General features: G+C 46.5%; 1 protein-coding gene and 1 long non-coding RNA gene across 2 annotated transcripts in view; both read right to left on the bottom strand.

Annotated features, from left to right (window-relative positions):
• Window positions 1-1,960: 1,960 nt before the first annotated feature.
• Window positions 1,961-12,150, bottom strand: LOC132597251 (uncharacterized). The gene is made up of 2 exons (XR_009563737.1): window positions 3,817-12,150; window positions 1,961-2,103 (listed from the first exon to the last, which is right to left on the bottom strand). It is a non-coding gene; the product is annotated as an uncharacterized lncRNA (long non-coding RNA).
• Window positions 12,151-12,157: 7 nt separating this feature from the next.
• The window catches only part of DGKG (diacylglycerol kinase gamma), a 124,327-nt gene continuing 118,378 nt past the window's right edge, over window positions 12,158-18,106 (bottom strand). Inside the window, exon 19 of the mRNA XM_060297510.2 lies at window positions 12,158-14,835. Coding sequence (XP_060153493.2) covers window positions 14,737-14,835 — 99 coding nt within the window. The 3' untranslated portion in view covers window positions 12,158-14,736. The remainder of the gene's footprint in view (window positions 14,836-18,106) is intronic.

Here is an 18,106-nt window from a genome sequence, read left to right as displayed (position 1 = left end):
TGCCCAGCCGCATCCAGGTGTGACCTTGGACCCTTGGCTCAGGACAGCCTCCACCTGGAGACCAGCTGAGGGACTTGTTCTTGGGGTCTGAGTTCTGGGGCGAGGGGCAGCCAGCTCTGATGTGGAGTCCACGGCCTCGCTTCCCCTTCGCCCTTTCGTTGCAGACCAGCTTCCTCGCCTGGTCTCTTCTGTCTAAGTGTGCTCTTCTGCAGGCTCCTCCCAGAGTGGTCCTGCCCTCTAGCAGGTGTGGTACAATGGTTCTCCAGCTTTCGGAGGCACAGGGATCTATCAACAGTTATAAATGTTATATTTATAACATTATAAATGTCAGGTCTCAGTGTCCTACTCTCAGAGATCGTGATTCAGGAGATCTGAGTCGGGTGCAGGAATCTGGACTCCCAAATGTTTCTGATGGTAAGCAGTCCATGGGCCACACTTGGAGAAACACTAGTTTAGAGGCAAGAACCTGAATCTGGGGGTATGAGAGAGACAGAACTAGGATACTTATCGTGCTACTTGTTGAGCAAGCGCATCCCTTTTTCTGCATCGTTTCCTAATCTATAAAATGCTAACCACTTCGTAAGGGACTCTTCAGACGTCAGTGACATTGTGTACCTAAAATGTTTAGCAGGTGCTTCTTTAACAGAATTTCTGGCTTCCTCTCCCCCTCCTTCAATCTCAGGAAAGTGGCAGTAGAGTTTCCCTTCTTCCCTGTCTTGGCATATCAGTGGTACCCGGCTCCCCCAGCAGCGGGCAACTGTGGAGAGGCTACAGAATAGTCTAGAGAAACATGCACAGCTCCAGTGCTCTTGGCTGACCAGACAATCCTCATTTCTCAAGCCATGGCATGAAAAACAACCCACCAGGAGGTCAGAGGCCAGCCATCTGCTACCATTTTTATTTGCAGTAAACCACAGAGTCAGACATACACACACACCGTACGTTACAGAACAAGTCCACAGCACTCTAGGCAGGCAGACAGGCAGGCTGGAGCAGGCACCCACCATTACAGAACAACATATCTATGGGTGGGCGTGTGGGCAGTGGAGGTGGACGAGCCTGGAGGGAGGGATCTGGGCCCTGGCACTGTCTAGCTAGTTGCTGCCTCAGTCTCAGCTGGTAGAGTCTGCATTTAGGGGCTGCAGTTGAGGGGTGTTAGAACCTTTAGCTTCATTCAACCTGAGCCCAGAGTCACCCCAAACACGGAGGTTTGGCTAAGTTCCCTAAGAGGAAGCAGTGCTTTTCTGTTGGTGGAACTGAATTTTCTCCGAATACACTGGCAATTAGAAAGGGTAAAAGAGGTCTGATACACAGAAGGGAAAATGTTTACACTTCACCGATTGGGTATGTGTGTCTGTATTTGTGTGTGTGTGTGTGTGTAGATGTGTGTATAGGTGGAGGACTTATCAAAGAGTTTCCTTGTAGTGTTTTTTTTCCATGTTGGTCCCCCAAATCAGCTGATTTCTGAGCACTATCAATCCTCAAAAGGGAAGGAAAGTAGATTCTCGGCTGAGGGGCTAGGAGTAGCCCTCTGGGATCAGCAGGGCTGAAGGGAGCCTTGGGGCTGGTGGAAGACCCACGAGAACAAGGATGGCAGCGTTTACTCCAGGTGAAGGCAAGATTGGTGAAGTGGGAAGGTCTTCAGAGCCCCCCTTGTGTGATAGATGGAGAAAGAGAGGTCCCAGAATGCTACAGGACATGTCCAAGCCCACATGGCTGAGACAGGACTGCAGCCCCCTCCCCGTGTTGCTCTTGTTTTCCAGGCAGGGTTTCTTCCTTCAAACCACCATAGCTTCCTTCCTCAGCAGCCTCGATGGAACATTTGCCAGATTTTTCCAAGACAGAAGGGTCCTGTTTTCTGCAGGGAGAGAAAAGCATCCATCAGAACCTCCTTAATAGGTGGTGGCTTCTTGGAATTATGGCTACTTGCTAACAATAATCCTTCCTCTGAGGTCTCTACCGAGCATTGAGGATGACGGTACAAAGAGGCACACAAGGTGACTTCTTCCCATTCTACAGGAGAGGGCAGCTGTGCTGTACGCTGGGTCAGCAACCTGCTGTCGGATCCTCTTCTCTTTAGTTGGATCTCCTGCCTCTTGCCATCTGGAGAAGGAAAAAAAAAGATGCTGCAGGTTTTGAAATCTGCTTCCTTGTCGGGTGACCTGCCCATTAGAGCACATGGCCTCTATCAAGACCATAAGCTACCTTGGCAGGTTCAAATAGATCAAAAGGGGCACATTCTGGGGCACCAGGCCCTGTCCAAGCATTGACCTGGCCTGCTCCCTACCTAAGGGCCTGGGAAAGTGGCTTTGGAGAGGAATTCTGTATATGGTGACATAGGAACCAAGGCTGAATGACCACCACCTATTATTCAACGACCATCAGCAGAGCACAGACATTATGCCACGCGGACTACCAACTTGGTGTGAAAGGTTGGACTCAATGACATCTAAGGAAGGGCTTTTCCAGCAAGAGGGGCCTATGATTCCACAACTCCCTGTTCAATGGACTTTTCAGATCAATTGAGATAGTCTATCAAATTGTGACTCCAGAAGGGTTATGCTTGTGGGATTTTGCTTATTTGTTCTCTTTTTGTTGATTTTTATAGAATTCAAACCCTCTTAACTGCCATGGCCTCTTGTCCTTTCTTGTTCCTGATTCTGTTGTTTTTACACTGAAACTAATATACTTATGGTCTAGGATGTTGAACTATGTCATTTTGGGTTAAACGTCCCAACAGTTCTGTCCCCACAAAGGTGCTTTACAGCTGAGATGTGACTCAAAAGGTAAAGAGGAAAAGGAGTGTAGTATTGAACAGGGGGTAAGTGAGACATTGAGGACGAGAGAAGCTGAAATACATCCTGAGACTGGGCTCTGAACTATGTCCTCTGATCTTTTAAGCACAGACTTGCCTGGAGATAACAAAGTGGGAAGATATCGCTTATGATCACTCTGACCCTCCGATTTCTTGTAGAAACACTCTAAAAATAGAATCACGGGGGGAAAAATGAAGAGAAACATCATGAGGATAAAAGGAAGAAGAAAAAGTAGAAGCAGCGGACCCTGGGGGTGGGTGGAGGTTGAGAAAAACAGAATGTGATGGGAAAAAGTGGAGAAAAATAAGAGAACTGCACTGAAGCATGTTAACAGGTTAAGGTACCTGCTTAGCAAATAGACATTGTTTAATCACAAACTTCTTATTGATGAATACATGAATAGATGCATTAACCATCCTCTCTAGCCCCATTTTTAATTTTTTTTGTGATACGCGGGCCTCTCACTGTTGTGGCCTCTCCCGTTGCGGAGCACAGACTCCGGACGCGCAGGCTCAGCGGCCATGGCTCACGGGCCCAGCCGTTCTGCGGCATGTGGGATCTTCCCGGACCGGGGCACGAACCCGTGTCCCCTGCATCGGCAGGCGGACTCCCAACCACTGCGCCACCAGGGAAGCCCTCTAGCCCCATTTTACAGGTGGAAAACCTGAGATATAATTTGACTTGCCCAAGTCCCTGCTGCTAACTGGTGTCGGGGTAGGAAAGGGAGCCAGCCCACGAGAGGAGCAGTGCAGAGCTGAGCAGAGGTAGGAGAGCGCTCTTCCCTGCCTGAGGCTGCGTGGGGAGGAGTTGCCCTCGGGTCGTGGCCTGTGAAGCTCTGAAGGAGACAGGCTGAGGCCCCAGCCTTCTCTGGCTTTGCCTCTGGCTAACCGGGCCTGGAGGGCCTGGAGTAACTGAGGCAGCGGAGTGGAGCGCGTTACTGCCGGAGGCCCTCCCCGTCCCTTTCTTTTCCTTGATGGCCACAGAAGAACCAAACCCTGACCTAAAATCTTCACTCCTCCTCGTGGGAGCCATGTGAAACATCCACTGGATTTGGAGGTTGGGCTCCTGGCCCTCCCTTGCTTTCTCTGTCTCCTCTCGTGTCTCTGAGTCTCCAGAGTGCAGTTCCCAAAAGTTTCTCTCCTCCCTCAAGAAGATGGAGGCTGGACAAGGATGGGAGTTCTTCCCAAGTCACGTGGAGGCACGAGCAATTTCCCGCAGACGGCCTGCCTCTGGGGACATCTGACAGATTTCCATAAATCCCCTTCTTTTCATCCCTTTGGGGGAAGACAGGAATTCCCATCTATTTTCTCTCCCTCTGCCCCAGACCCTGCTCACAAACATCTCAGAAGGAACACTTGAGCTGGTGTCCTTCGAGTCCTCAAGAAGGCTTCTGTCCAGGGAGATCAGCTCGGTGCTTTGTGCCCACCTAGAGGGGTGGGACAGGGAGGGTGGGACGGAGGGAGACGCAAGAGGGAAGAGATATGGGGATATATGTATAACTGATTCACTTTGTTATACAGCAGAAACTGTTATACAGTTTAAAGCAGTTATACTCCAATAATGTTAAAAAAAAAAAAAAAGCCTTCTGTCCTCCGATCCCATTTTATTTCTCTCTTTGCTCCTCTGTTGAGATCACAAGCAGGATGGGCTTATCACGGAAAAGAGCTGAGGAAAGGGCAGCACCACCGGGAAAAGGACTCAACATATGCAAGTGAACTTTGTCTCTGTTACTCCCCCTCAGGAGACCGTGTCCATTTTGAGCACTGGGATACAGGAGAGGACCCTGTGCTTCCTCTTCCCTGCTACCAAATGACTCACGAACAGCAGTACAGACAGGCCTCTGGCTCCGAGCAGACAGAGAAAAGGCAAGTCATGTTACCCAGAGGAGGCAGCAGGGGTGTGCAGACCCGGCCCGCTGTCGTCTCCGGAAAGGCCTGTCAAGAGCTCTTCTCCAAGCCCCAGGGAGCTCATGTGTTTTCACGCCCATCAGTGGGTCCTGGGCTTCAGGGTGCCGGGGGTTAGGCTGGAGGAAGGAGCTCAGAAGAGACTATGTTCTTCCAAAGTGTGGGTGCTCTGGGAAGAAAACATGTTCCCACTGGCAGGAGGATGAAAACAATCTTCATTCCCGTCTTAGTCAACACCGACTCTCACTCCTCATGGCAGCATTGTCAGGAAAGGAGAAGGTGGTACTTGGTCTTACGAGCCCCGTGGTGTTGGGAGATGGCGTGGTGGGCTGGGGTGTTTAATGAGTCAGAGGTCTGCAGCAGTGCACTGGGGGTAGAGATGAGAGAGCATTTCTTCCTGACGTTTAGGAAGTCGGATGGGTGCTCAGTTAGGTCCACCGGCCACAGGCTGGGAATCAGGCCTTGGGTGAATACCAGGCCTTGCTTCCCAGTTGTTGCTGCCACCTAGGCTGTTCTTAAATAATAACTCATTTCATTCATTGACTGAGATGGGCTGAACATTCTGAAACCTGCTGTCATTCATTTTACCGTCTTCCCTTTGGTTGGGCAGAGTCACTTTTGATAGCAAGCCAACCAACCACCTTGCCCACTATCTTGTCCAGAACGTCTGCAGTCAGCCTGCCCTGACCCCAGAAGCCGAGCACAGAGCACGTGGAACACTACCTGCTCCCCTTACACTTTGCCCATTGAAAATGATAGCTCGCCCTGCGAAGGGGGCCTCACAGATGGTCTCTCGGGGCTTGACACAGCTCCAGTTCAGTTGCCCCAGCGGAGGGGGAGGGCCTGTCTGTACACCTCAGCAGCTGTCCCCTCCCCCAGTCTAGCTTCCTTGTCCTCACGTGGTGGGGGCAATAATCAGAACCGGTTTTTAAACGAACCTGCAGATATGATGTTACTGTTTTATTTGTTCCAACTAGTACTGTGCCTAGTCTTCCTGTAACTCCTACTGTTTTTTTTTGGTTTTGTTTTTGTTTTTTTTTGCGGTACGCGGGCCTCTCACTGTTGTGACCTCTCCCGTTGCGGAGCACAGGCTCCGGACGCGCAGGCTCAGCGGCCATGGCTCACGGGCCCAGCCGCTCCGCGGCATGTGGGATCTTCCCGGACCGGGGCACGAACCCGCGTCCCCTGCATCGGCAGGCGGACTCTCAACCACTGCGCCCCCAGGGAAGCCCACTCCTACTGTTTTAAACAATATTTATTTCAAAAATAAGAACACGCATCCTTCAGGTACATTTCTAACTCCTCCAAGTGCTCTGAGTTTTCTCTCTGGCATCATCAGTGCTTATAACACTCCCCGATTTAGTGTCTTTTGAGAATGTAGTTAACGTGCTGTTTACCTTCCTCTTTCCAGATCAATCAGGAATGTTTTGAATACAGCTAAGATCTTCCTTGGGTTCCACCCAAAACTTTCTCCTATCAGTGACACAGCAATGTCCTGGTTAACATCTACTTGTGACAAGTGCATTCAGTCAGCTGAGAAATGACTGAGCTCAGATGCACAACACCCTGAAATCTTCCTTCAGCAACATGGATGATACACACAACGTTTAACACTTAAGAAGGGATCCCCCGTAATGATGTATATGTAATATTTTGGTGTGAGGTGTCATGACATCTATAATTTAAAGTATTCCAGTAGAAAAAAAGATGAAGCAAATATGGCAAAACGATAACAACTGTTGAATTTAAGTGATGGGTCTATGGGTTCTCATTATACTTATGGCTCTACTTTTCTGTATGTTTGAAAACTGTCATAATAGAAATTATTCCCAGATGGTCTAATTCCAGGAAGTATATGTAACTGGGGGTGGGAGCTCCAGAAGGCTGATGGGGTGGATGGGAGTGGGAATTGCTCAGTCCTCGTAAGTTTATGATCATTACCTTAATGCCTGGTGGTAGCACAGTGTGATGACAGCAAACCCCACACAGCAATTCAGTGACATCCTCTATCATTAACACCTTCCATGCACGGATGGTTCTCTAAGTTAAAAGCCAACCAACAAACCAAAAGTTCTCAATCTTTTCACCTCAAGGATGTTGGGGAGAGACGAAATATCCACCAGGAAAATATATCTTTTCCTGAAGATCATGCCATTTTCTGGTAACCATTTGGTACCAGTTTTTGTTTTTGTTTTTTGTTTTTTTTTAAAGAAAAGGACAAGAAAAATAAAGTTCATTAATTACTTTGAAAGTACTGTTGTTTAGTCCCTCCACAGTAGACTTTCTGGAATCTTTCTCTGGATTTCCACTTATATTGTGACATTTATAAATTCTTTTTTTTGGTATTATCTAACATAAAAAGAAATTACCATTTTTATTGCCCCTCACTTGTAATTCTTGCGAAGATTCCATTTTAAAAATAATTTTTTTTTGGAAGGGAAAAAGTTTTTTTGCATTATTCTAGAAGCAGTCTTTTTACTCCAAATTATGATTCACTCAACACATTTTTAAAAGGACACTTCAAGTCTCCATCCCACCTTTAGATATGAGGTACTAAATTCTGACGTTTGACTGCCCGGCCTCACTTCACTGGACCTTTGATGTGGTCTCTGTGTGTCCTTTAATACGATCTTTAATATTCTGTGAATACTCTGATCTGGCTGGACACCAAGGTGTTCACGTTGGTGCTCTGTTCTCTGATCGGTGTCTTAGGAGGCGGCCCCACTGTGCCTGGGAGAGAGGGCCTAAGAAGGGAGGTGGGCAAGGCGTATATGGACCTGCTGTCGTCCAGACCTGCTCTGGCCACTGTGCCACTGCGCCCAAGCTAATGCCGTTTCCCACTCCAGCTCTGTGGAAGGGGGAGGGGAGGGACTTGGATTTCGTTTTGAGAAGGAAGTAATCATGCACAGGGGTGGGGTGGGGGTGGGTGGGTGTAGTAAATCCCTGTCACTGTGCTTGAAGCTCAGTGGCCTCAGCCAGGGTACTGCTGGCACGAACGTGGGCTCTGAAAGGCAGATCCTGACAGATCTGAATCCCAGATCTGCCCCATGAGATTTGCTCCGTTTCCTCACTTGTCCAATGGGGAACCGTATAACTCCGACTTCATAAGGTTCTGGTGAAGTTTAAAAGTGGTCATAAAAGCAATAGGCTTTGGACTGGACAATAAATGATAGCTGTTATTTAATAACCATTTCATCAATGCCTGGACATTTCCATTTTACCATGAACTCAACGTTAAGCGTTTTTAAGAAAAAAGGATTTCTCAGTCCTTTCTTCCGTTTTTGGACTGAGTGTTCAGGCTCATCTCCCTTGCCCAAATAAACCTGCTAGAAAACCCAGTTCTCGATCTCTTTTCATCTTTTGAGTCTGTATCTTATTATGCGGATCTCTTACTGTGTTGTAATTCCACTTCTGTGCTGTCTTTTTTTGTTTTGTCAGTTCTGACCTGACCTCTCAGAAGTAGACTGCAAATATTTCTGTCTTTTTGTCCAAGCTGAATTTCATATTTTCTGAATCATGAAGCTGCCCTCCATGTGACCTAGAAAGCCCTTTGATGATCCATATTTAGCTGTATCCATCACTCAACAGATGTCTGAGTAGTTAAAGGCCCTCATGAGCTCCCTCTACATCCTGTGGTTTCAAGTTTCTGAGTTGTTAGTTAAAAAGCTTTAATCCCTTCTACCCGCTTTCCCCTACCCATTCCAGGGTAGAAGGACAGATACCCATTTTAGCTATTCATTCATTCAACAAGTATTTACTCATTACCTGCTACATGCTTGATACTGGGTTAGATGTTATCCTCTTTGCTTCCAAATTGCATTTTCTAATTTGACCCATTTAGACCCAAGTTTTTTGATTATTCCTCTAGAATCTTCATTGAGCATCCAATTAAATGGTCTCCTCTACCTGTAGTGTTTCCTGACCCCTGGGAGACTCGGAGGCTTAATTGCAAACCCTGGTGCCTTGCTATAATGCACCTGCCATTGCGTCTACAGATTCCAAGATGACATAGGTTCAGCTTGGGATCCATCTCAGGGAGTTTAGTTAGCAGGTAAGGCTGCAGGGCTCTGCTGGTTGGCTTCCACCATGAACGTGAAGAATGAAGTGGTAGCAAGGGTGAAATGCCCTGCAAGTGAAGCAGCTAGTTTCCAAAAACCCCATGGTTTTCTGTGTCCCTGGTTTCCCACAGAGATGCTCAGGAGGAAGGATGCCTCTCTGCTTTTTGAGCTCTCTGGATCTTGCCATTAGATAGCATCTCTTGGCATCTGAAAGGCAGCCTGCCATTCTGTTCTCCCGTGGAACACAGATGGCCCAGCCCACGTCTATCACTAATGAGGATCACATGCAGAGCCTTCTTGCTGGAGGCTCCCTTCCACAACCCTAGCTCTCCTTCCCCGTGCAGGCCAGTCACTGCTGACCATGGCATTTAGGTCTGAGAAGCCTGCTTGCTGCTCTCCCACTCACAGAGTTGAATAGAAAAATCTATTAGGCGGGCCTTGGGAAACGATTCTCATTCAGCTAGAATTTGAAACATTGAGGATTAAGGGATGGCTGCCAGTTTGATTGCAAGGGTGAAGTTTTGGGTTCTAGCTGCCCATGGAGGCTGTTGAGTTTCCATATGAGCAAGCACTGGAAGTTCTTCAGTAGGAACATGAGTAGTACCTGTTGTCATTCTGAGCTTGTTAGTCCCATCCCCAATACAGAGGTTGACCAGGTAGGACATCAATTTTTCACTGCTGTGTAATCTCACCCAGGATGATGGTAGGGTTGGAAATAGTGAGATAAGAAGGTTAAAGGCATTAGAATATAGTAGAAAAAGCATAAATGTTGATGTAAGACAGACCCATGTCAAGTCTTTGCTCTACTAGTTGCTATCTGTTTGACCTTGGACAAGGTACTTCACCTTTCTATACACTAACTCCTTTTTCTGTGAAATAAGCAAAATGCCCAGATCATGAGGATTAAATGGGATAGCACATGAAAAGGCCTTGACACAGTGCCCTGTACTCAGCAAGCCATAAATGAGAATTCCCTTTCCTATTTTCTTTCTATAGTAGAAATTTAAAATATGTACTTGAGTATGGTGGAACGTTAAGGTGAGCTAAAAATGACGGCCCCATGTGAAATCCTACACAATTCTGTTCACCTGTTTTATGCAAAACTTGACGGGTATTTGAGATGTAGGATAGTTTCTTTTTCCTTGCTATTTATTGCAAGTCGGATGCAGGTCTGGTACTCGTGACTAGGAGAACAGTTCCAAACTGCTAATATGAACACCAACAGAAATGCAAAATCTCTTTTGGGCTTAACACTGTAACTCATTCCTTTAACTTTCAGGGCTGCCAAGGAAAGGTCACCACCACCACTAGCTGCCCTTGAGGGCGCCAATGATTCTGGTCAATCCCGCCATGTACAAGTGTGGTCTAACTGGTCAGTACCAGTTAGACCAGAAAGTACTTTTCTAGAACAAGGAGCAAAGTACTTTAGAAAACGACTTTATGAATATTATTTTCTGATCCAGAAATCTCTCTGGGAGTCATCTTTCACTCTTCCAGAAAACAATGGACACTGAGGTTTGCTGCTCAAAAGGAAGTACTAGACCTATTGGTTTAACACTGATGCCTACTAAAATAGTTTCAACAGCGTTTAAACAAGGTAGATCAATCACCGCTTGTTCCTCCTCAACTACGTCAAGGCTCTTCCTATAAGAGCAGGTGGCTGTTCACTCCCTCACAAGTGAGCTCTGTCCATATTCGGCCAGCTAGCTCCAAGAGTGGTTATTAAACTGAATAAACACCGATCCTTTCCACAACTGTGTTCTTTAGACCTGGTTCTGTCCTCTAGAGCTGCACAGATGAAATCTGGCCCCTGGCAGCTATCCTGTTTTCCCCTTAATTTTTCCCCAAACCCTTCTCCACTCAGGAAGCAAAGAGGCCAGATCCTTGATTCTTGCTTGAAGACACATAGGGGGGAACCATAAAAGTAGTTAAACAATCACAGAAGAAACTAGAAAGAGTGTCTTAAGAAGAGAAGTTCCTTGTCCTAGAAAAGTACTTTATGGAATATTATTGCAGAGGATGGTTACTTCCATGTTCCCATCTCCACGGAGAACAAAAAGAAGAAACGGTGGGCTTAAGGCAATGTTTCTAATCTATGGACGTCAACAGACAAATCAAAGCCCACCATTTCTTCTAGAAGGGGATCTAGTACTTGACCACAGAACTCTTTTGTTCATGGAGCATTTTATGGATACTGGTATTGTGTGAAACACATTTTAGGAAATTATGGTTTCAGATATGCTGCAGAAACTTAAACTAGACTGAAATAACTTCCTGATTGATTATGGTCAGATCCTGGGACTGGTGGCCAAGGAACACTGAAGTTTCCTTCCTTGGAGGGTTGGTAGACTTCCTCTCTCCCCTTCTCTCTCCCTTTAATATCAGCATTAGACATCCGTCTGCCTGGGAGCCTTGGGGTGTAGGTCGGTGACACAGGGAATCTGGGAGTCTAGATCCTCCCCATCCCCAGAATCTGTTTTTATGGATCTCAATCATGGTAGTGTTCCACGGAAGGTACAGCCTAGCTAGGACTGAGGGTTTTGGCTAAGAGGAGAGGGGGCTAGAGATGGGAAAAGTTGATGCAATTATTTTTGGCAGGAGTTGGAACCAAAGCAGCAGGAGAGAGTAAGTTTTAAGACTCTCTGGCAAAGTAACTTCCTAATCTGTCACTGGGTATGTGTAAAAAAGTGATTAGTGGGTCTCTATATTTATCATGATTACTCACAAATATGTAATTTACATAATATATACAGCACATTAAGTACTATGTCACCTTATATAATGTCCATATGTATAATGTATATGCATGTTATGTAACGCCAGTCTGGAGGTTCTTCCAGATTCTGCCAAGTATTTCCTAATTTATTTGGCAATTTTAACATATCTTTTCCATCTGTGGAAAGAACTCTCTTGAGAGGAGCTGGTCTCTGACCTGAAATATAATCATTCTACTAAGTCTGTCTCCATTCTCAACTCACTGGAGGAAACCTACAAAGACCAAGTCATAATGAGATGCAACGCCTAGCCCATTAGTCCAGGGACAACATAATGTATTGAAGACTTCCTGTTTCATTCTTTTTACTGCTAGAGGGGTAGAACTGTGGGGGCAGGTGAGAACATGTCTGGGGCACGGCCAGAATCAGAATGCGATGAGGAATGAGGGAGGATTCTCCCCTGCCTGCCTAACTTTGAGAAGTCACTAAATTATAGTAAGCCTTGCTTTCCTCATTATTTAGATGGGGCTAATAATATCCTCTCTGTCAACCTCAGGGGTTGCTGTGAGGAGCACTATGATGAGGTACTCCACAGTGAGAAACCACAGTCCCAGTAGTTAAGGGATGAGTTGCAAAGTCAGATTAAACACCACCACCAGACTTACTGAGGTTACAAAATTGAAAGTACAATTCCACCGATGTTTGCTATACTTTGTGGCTTTAAGGAGGACATGGGCCATGTCTCTCAAGCAACGTTGCCAGTCCTGTGCACCACAGTGGGCAGTCAGGGGCCAGTCTCCGACTTGTGAGTCTCTAAGAATCACTTTCACCTGTTGATAGTGCCATGTCTCAACAGCCTCAATCTTGGGGGGCTGAGGCTGAAACACATTCAAGAATTTCTGCAAATGTCTTAGAATCAGTGACCCCAAATTGAACCTGCCTTCATTTCAGAATCAAGTGGCTTCAAAGATAGTACCTGTTGTCATTCTGAGCTTGTTAGTCCCATCCCCAAGGAGCCCATCATTCAGGACATTCTTCAGGTGGCCTGCTTTCCCCTTGCCCAGCGGTCTGCACTGTTAGGTTGAACAGGATGGTTCTAGATCTCTGTCTTAGACGGTCCTAGATGACTGCTTCTTTCAGAGTTAGGATCAGTTTGTACACACAATCCTAATTTTCCCTTCCTTGCGCAAAGCTCCTGACCCAGTGTTAGGAGATCAGAGGGAGCTCAGTGGAGTGACGTCGAGTGGGTCCAGGTTTCCTTTTCGGAAATCTCAGAGAGGATGAAGGCTGAAGGAGCAAAGGTGCCGAGGTGAATGTTTCTTTTTACCAACAAAGTTCTCCACAGACTTGCCCTCGGGGAGGGCGGTGATGCTGTTGCCAGCTGAATGAAGCCCACTGAACTCTGCTGAGGCCCCTCTGGGCACTGGCTGGCAGCTCCCTGCTGAGGTGCCTCTGTCCTCCTTGTGCCTCTCCACTGAGGTCATCCGGGCAGCCAGAGGGGTTTCTAGATTAAGAGACTATGGTGACCGTGATGAGATGACATGTGGAGAGTTTAATTTGAAGATCTGTCCACTGCCTTCAACCCTGGACCAGCTTCTCACCAGGTCAGGCCAGAGAGAGTCTCTGGGAAGTACTGGGAGGTCTCATTCTCTCATGTGGGCTTGTCCCATCCACACATGTGCCACACGTTCATTCCTCTCTGGCAACCTGGATCCAAATGGAATCGCTTCTCAGTGACCAGAAATGACCCTTTTCCAAGATGTGTAGGTTCTTTTCCCTGTTACATATCTTCTTAGTGGTACCTAGTCCCAAACCACATTAGCCAAGATACCATGGACAAGTCTCTTAACTTTTCCGAGACTCAGTTTCCTTATCTGACAAATGGGAGAGTAAATCCTGCCCAGCATAGCTTTCATGTTGTTTTGAGGATCCAGAATGGAAATTCTCAGTCTCTTTATGATAAGGAGATACTTTAATTTCCCTTAAATCTCATGATCACCACAGGGCAATGTGCCTGGACAATGAAATGGCAGAAACGGGGAGTCAGAGCCTTCTTTTTCTTTCCCACTTTCTGTTCTTGTACTGCATATTTTTTTCAATCCAGAAAAATCCACCAGTAAATAAATATTTGTATATATAAATATATATATGCTACATATAAGTACACACACTCAAGACCTTCAGTAGGGCCTTCAGGTCGTGCTCGGGGAGTGGTCGTCGCAGAGGCAGGAGGGAACTGCCTGACGCCTTGTCTCCTGGTCTCCTCAGCAAATGGCCCTTCCCTCCCATCTTCTTTGCCTTCAGGAATAGTCTGCCACCAGGGCTTGGAACTCAAACAGGAAACACGCTGTGGCTTGAAAAAGAAAGAAGCTGGGGGTGGTTTTTTTTTTTTTTCTTCCCTTTTTACACAATATTATGACACCAATTTGAAAAATAAATCTCAGTTTCTCTGCTTTCCCTCCCAGGTGTTCACAGAACTAAGAAAATAAATACCACATCTAAGGTGTGCTATGTAGGCAGCTCTGGGGGCTCTTGGAGCCGGCTCTAAACAAACACACAGCCAGCAGAAGGCTTCAGGAAAATCACCACTGCCCACTGAGGGTGCGCAGAACCAAGAAGGGAAACGCAGCTTTCCACAGCCTTTCTGCCTCCTCAGCAAGTTCCGGGAGAAGCTGTCACTCGAAGGACAACCAAGAAACCAGCGTGCGTATGCTGAGTCCTGCCAAGGGCTGCGATTTGAGAGTTGGAGGTGTTTTTGTCTCCTCACAGAGGGACCTTTGTGAGCGTCCCCTGGAACACAGGCTCTTTCCCTTGGCCACATCCGATCTCCCCTTAGACAGGAAACCTGCAGCCTGCTCCTTGAGAGCGGCGAGGAAACTTGCAGGGGTGGTGGAAAGAAAGGGGGGGTTTCTCCTTCAGTCTCAGAAAGTCCCGCTCAAGGTCTTCTGGGAAAGTGGGAGTTGCTGCATGAGCCAGCTGCGCCCTGGAGGGCTCTAAGTCCATTCACAATGTCCTGCCGGCACTGGCTCTGTTGGAGTGTGTCCATAGTTGAAATAGAATGGATGTCAGGGTGAAGCCTTCTTGCTGAAGGGTGGCTTGGCTTCCACTGGTTGGAGAAGAGAGAGTGTGTGTGTGTGTGTGTGTGTGTGTGCGCGCGCGCGCATGTGTGTGGTGTGTACGTGTGTATGTGTGTGCTTCAGTTTCTTGTCTTCTCTCTTGGTTGAACTAGCATTGGGCATAGTGTCTAGTCTTTAGAACGGCTCTTCCTCCTCAGAGAAAAGAAGCTGCTCTTCTGGGGGGGCCCCATCATCATAGGCGCTTGGTTCTTGTGAGTAATTTTAATCTAAAAGCAAAGAGGCAGAAATGAATTAGTGGCCTGCAAATCCCAGAAGCCTATGGGAGAGTGATCTGCAGAGAGAGGAAGGGAGGCCAGCTTCGGGCTGGAAGGAGCCCCATGCAGAAGGACGACTGTCCTTGAACAGCTTCAGAATTGGCAACTGGACCCTGACTGGGCCTGGCGTTTGGCACTGCTGGAAGCAAGGGGCGGAAACGCTGGGGAGAGACAGGTGTGAGCTTCCCACGTGGCGATCAGCTGAGCTGATCACCTGTCTCATGTCCTTGCTATTCATAGTCTCTCAGAATGTCACAGCCAGAGGAGACCTCAGGGACCATCTCATTCAATCCCTCTGCAGGATAGATAAAGGAATGGAGATCTCAATGCTCTCTTGAGCCTTGGATTAGCCTAAGGTCGCACAGAGAAGGCCGGAACAGCTAGAGCCTAGTTCTTTGGATTCCCCGCCTCCACTGCTCCTGGCCATTCCTGCCTGGGCAGTGCAGAGATGTCAACCAGTAACTCCAAACTGACCTAGAGGCTTCAGTCTGACCTCCGACCCAAGCGCTACTCATGTGGAAAGTTTCCAAGGGAGTCTCTTAGGCGTTTCCTCTTTTCTTAGTCTTCTAGGGGAGACCCAAGTTTCTTTTAAAAGCTTTTATTTTTGTTTGAATTTTAGGTTTAATGAGTGCCTTCTGCAAACTTTAAGTCAATTGGAAGTGAAAGACACTGGTGAATTCTCATTTTTTTGTCTTTCTTCCCAACCTTACCCTCAGGGTATGGCTTCAAAATGCTTACTCCCTATTTGAATGTGGCCTGGTGACACTGATGCGTTGATAATCTGCATTGTCAGTCCAGCAACATTTAACAAGTAGGAAGATGATGTGGGAACAAGAGGCACTTAGGATTCAAAGACCTGGGTTTGGGTCCTAGGACTCCCCCTTCTTTGCTGTGAACCTTTGGACAAATCATTTAGCCTTCAGAAGCAGTGCTTGCGGAACCGTAAAATGAGGATAGTAGCATTTATTCTATTTTTCTCACAAAGTTGTTGTGAAGATCAAATGACAATCTGTCAGTGAAAGCCCAATGTAAACTGTAAAATGGAATGCACCAGTTAAATAACTTATCTTACACTGGAGGAGGAGAAAGATGCTTGTCAAAAGAAACACAATCTATGAGCCCGTTCTCTTGAGTTTTACCACCTATTGAAATGACAGTGTGACCCTAGAGAACAACAGAAGAACTCTTGAAGAGAGAGACCCATCAACAAGTTTAAATGTAGGATAAGCCAAGTGTTGTCAAAAAGAAGTTAGGTAAGGAATGAGAAGAACCTGAATGGAGCAATTGAGGAAGAATTTTAAGATCTGAAAGGAAGGGAGGAAAATGTGTTGGTGAAAGAGAAAGGGAAGGCACTAGGTTGAGGGGCTACATACCAGCTGGTTGAGTGTGGACCAAAGGATGAGAAATGAGGTCAGGAATACAGGTGGGACATTTGGTATAGGGTTTAAAGGGAAGGAGGCAGCAGAGATTGGGTTTAACATGAGGTAGTGGGGAACCATGATAACTTTTTAAGCTGGAGGATAACATGAAGAGAAGAGTTTGAAGGGAATTATTCAATAGCTGTTGTCAAGATGAGCTGGAGCTGGGAAGAGTCTGGCTAAGAGGGTTCTACTGCAAGCCAGGTTTAAATTTATAAGGCCCCAGGATATAGAAGGAAAAAGATGGGGCCAAAAGTCATTGTAGGGAATGAACATAACCTGGGGGAAGGAAGCTGAAAACGACTGTTAGGTTGGTTTCCATCAGCCTGAAAATCTAGGAAGGGAGAGAGTCCCTCTGTTTTGTGGTAGTCACCAGGGGAGCACACCGACGACACGTCAAGTACCGTTTTGTGTTATGTGCCTTATTATGGGCATTGTCTTTATCTCAGAATTCAGGGAAGTGAGGCACTTATCTGTGGTGTGCAATTTAGCCCCCTCTGATGGTAGTGATTTGTGGCACATTTCCTGTGGTAAGCCTTGTCCCGCTCCGGAGCACAGGAGCCCCGAGGGGAAGAAGACATTCATCTTATTCACCTTGGTATCCCCTGAGCCAGCGCAGAGCCTGTACCTGCTATGGAAGTACTGACTGGTTAGCACAGCCAAGAAGAACGGGGGAATGTTCTGGCAGTGGAGCTGGCCGTGCTTGGGACAGAGAGTGGCAGCTGTGGCACCGCTTACATTTCCCATTGATGGAGCCCATTATTTTAGACCGTGGAAGATCCTTGCTTCTCCTTTTTCTCCCGCTAGCTGACCAGTTTATTTGCTTGTTAGCACCTCCAGGGCAAAGGGGAGGAGGTGAAACTCAAATCCCTTTCATTTGAGTTTTCAGCAGTTTTGACAAAGGTCTTGATGGGGCAGGAGTTTGGAGATGCTGGGTAACGTGAGGTTTTGATGTGGTTTGTGGATTCTAGTTCTACAGATAACTGGGAGTTCACTGTATGTACATACACTGGGGGCAAGAAGTATGAGATCATGTCCTCAACTCGAGTCAAAGAAATGTCAGTATCTTACCCCCTCATTCCCAGATTAGGAGGAGCTAGTGGGCTAAATAGGTAAGATCCCATTTTAGGAGGTAGTTGGATGTGGTTAAATCTGCCTTTTCAACCCCTGACGGAAAGAGAGCATCCCACATTTCTGTAGTTAGAACCCAAACCTCTCTGGTCAGGCAATTAACTAAAGTCTGTATGACTGTCTTAAAAACCCTTCCTCACATTTATAACACCTGGCAAGCACTAGGGACAGCAGCCCCATGCCCTTAGTTTTCTGTTTTATTACAGAGAAAATTTGTTAACAGTTAAACATGTCACATTTTCCTTAGGAAGTCCTTGTTCATAGTGTAATAACAGTCACCCATTTTCCCCTTCCCTAGGTAAGTAACATTTAATTCTTTAATGGAATTGGAGATTTTTTGGTTTTGTTTTTGGAGTATACTTTGAGGTGAGAGGTTACTATACAGTTATCCTTTGGTATCCATAGGGAATTGGTTCCAGGACCCCTGGCAATACCAAAATCCACGGATGCTAGTTTTATACAAGTCTCTTGTGTAAGATGGTATAGTATTTGCATATAACCTATGCACATCCTGTATACTTTAATCATTTCTAGATTGCTTGTAATACCTGATGCAGCGTAAACGCTATGTAAATAGTTGTAAATATAATGTAAATGCTATGTAAATAGTTGCCAGCACACAGCAAATTCTAGTTTTGCTTTTTGGAACTTTCTGGAAGTTTTTTTCCTGAATA

This window comes from Globicephala melas, chromosome 4, assembly GCF_963455315.2.
Source record: "Globicephala melas chromosome 4, mGloMel1.2, whole genome shotgun sequence".
NCBI classification, from domain to species: domain Eukaryota; kingdom Metazoa; phylum Chordata; class Mammalia; order Artiodactyla; family Delphinidae; genus Globicephala; species Globicephala melas.
Note: the sequence above shows the minus strand (reverse complement) of the source record. Positions and strands in the feature narration are given on the sequence as shown.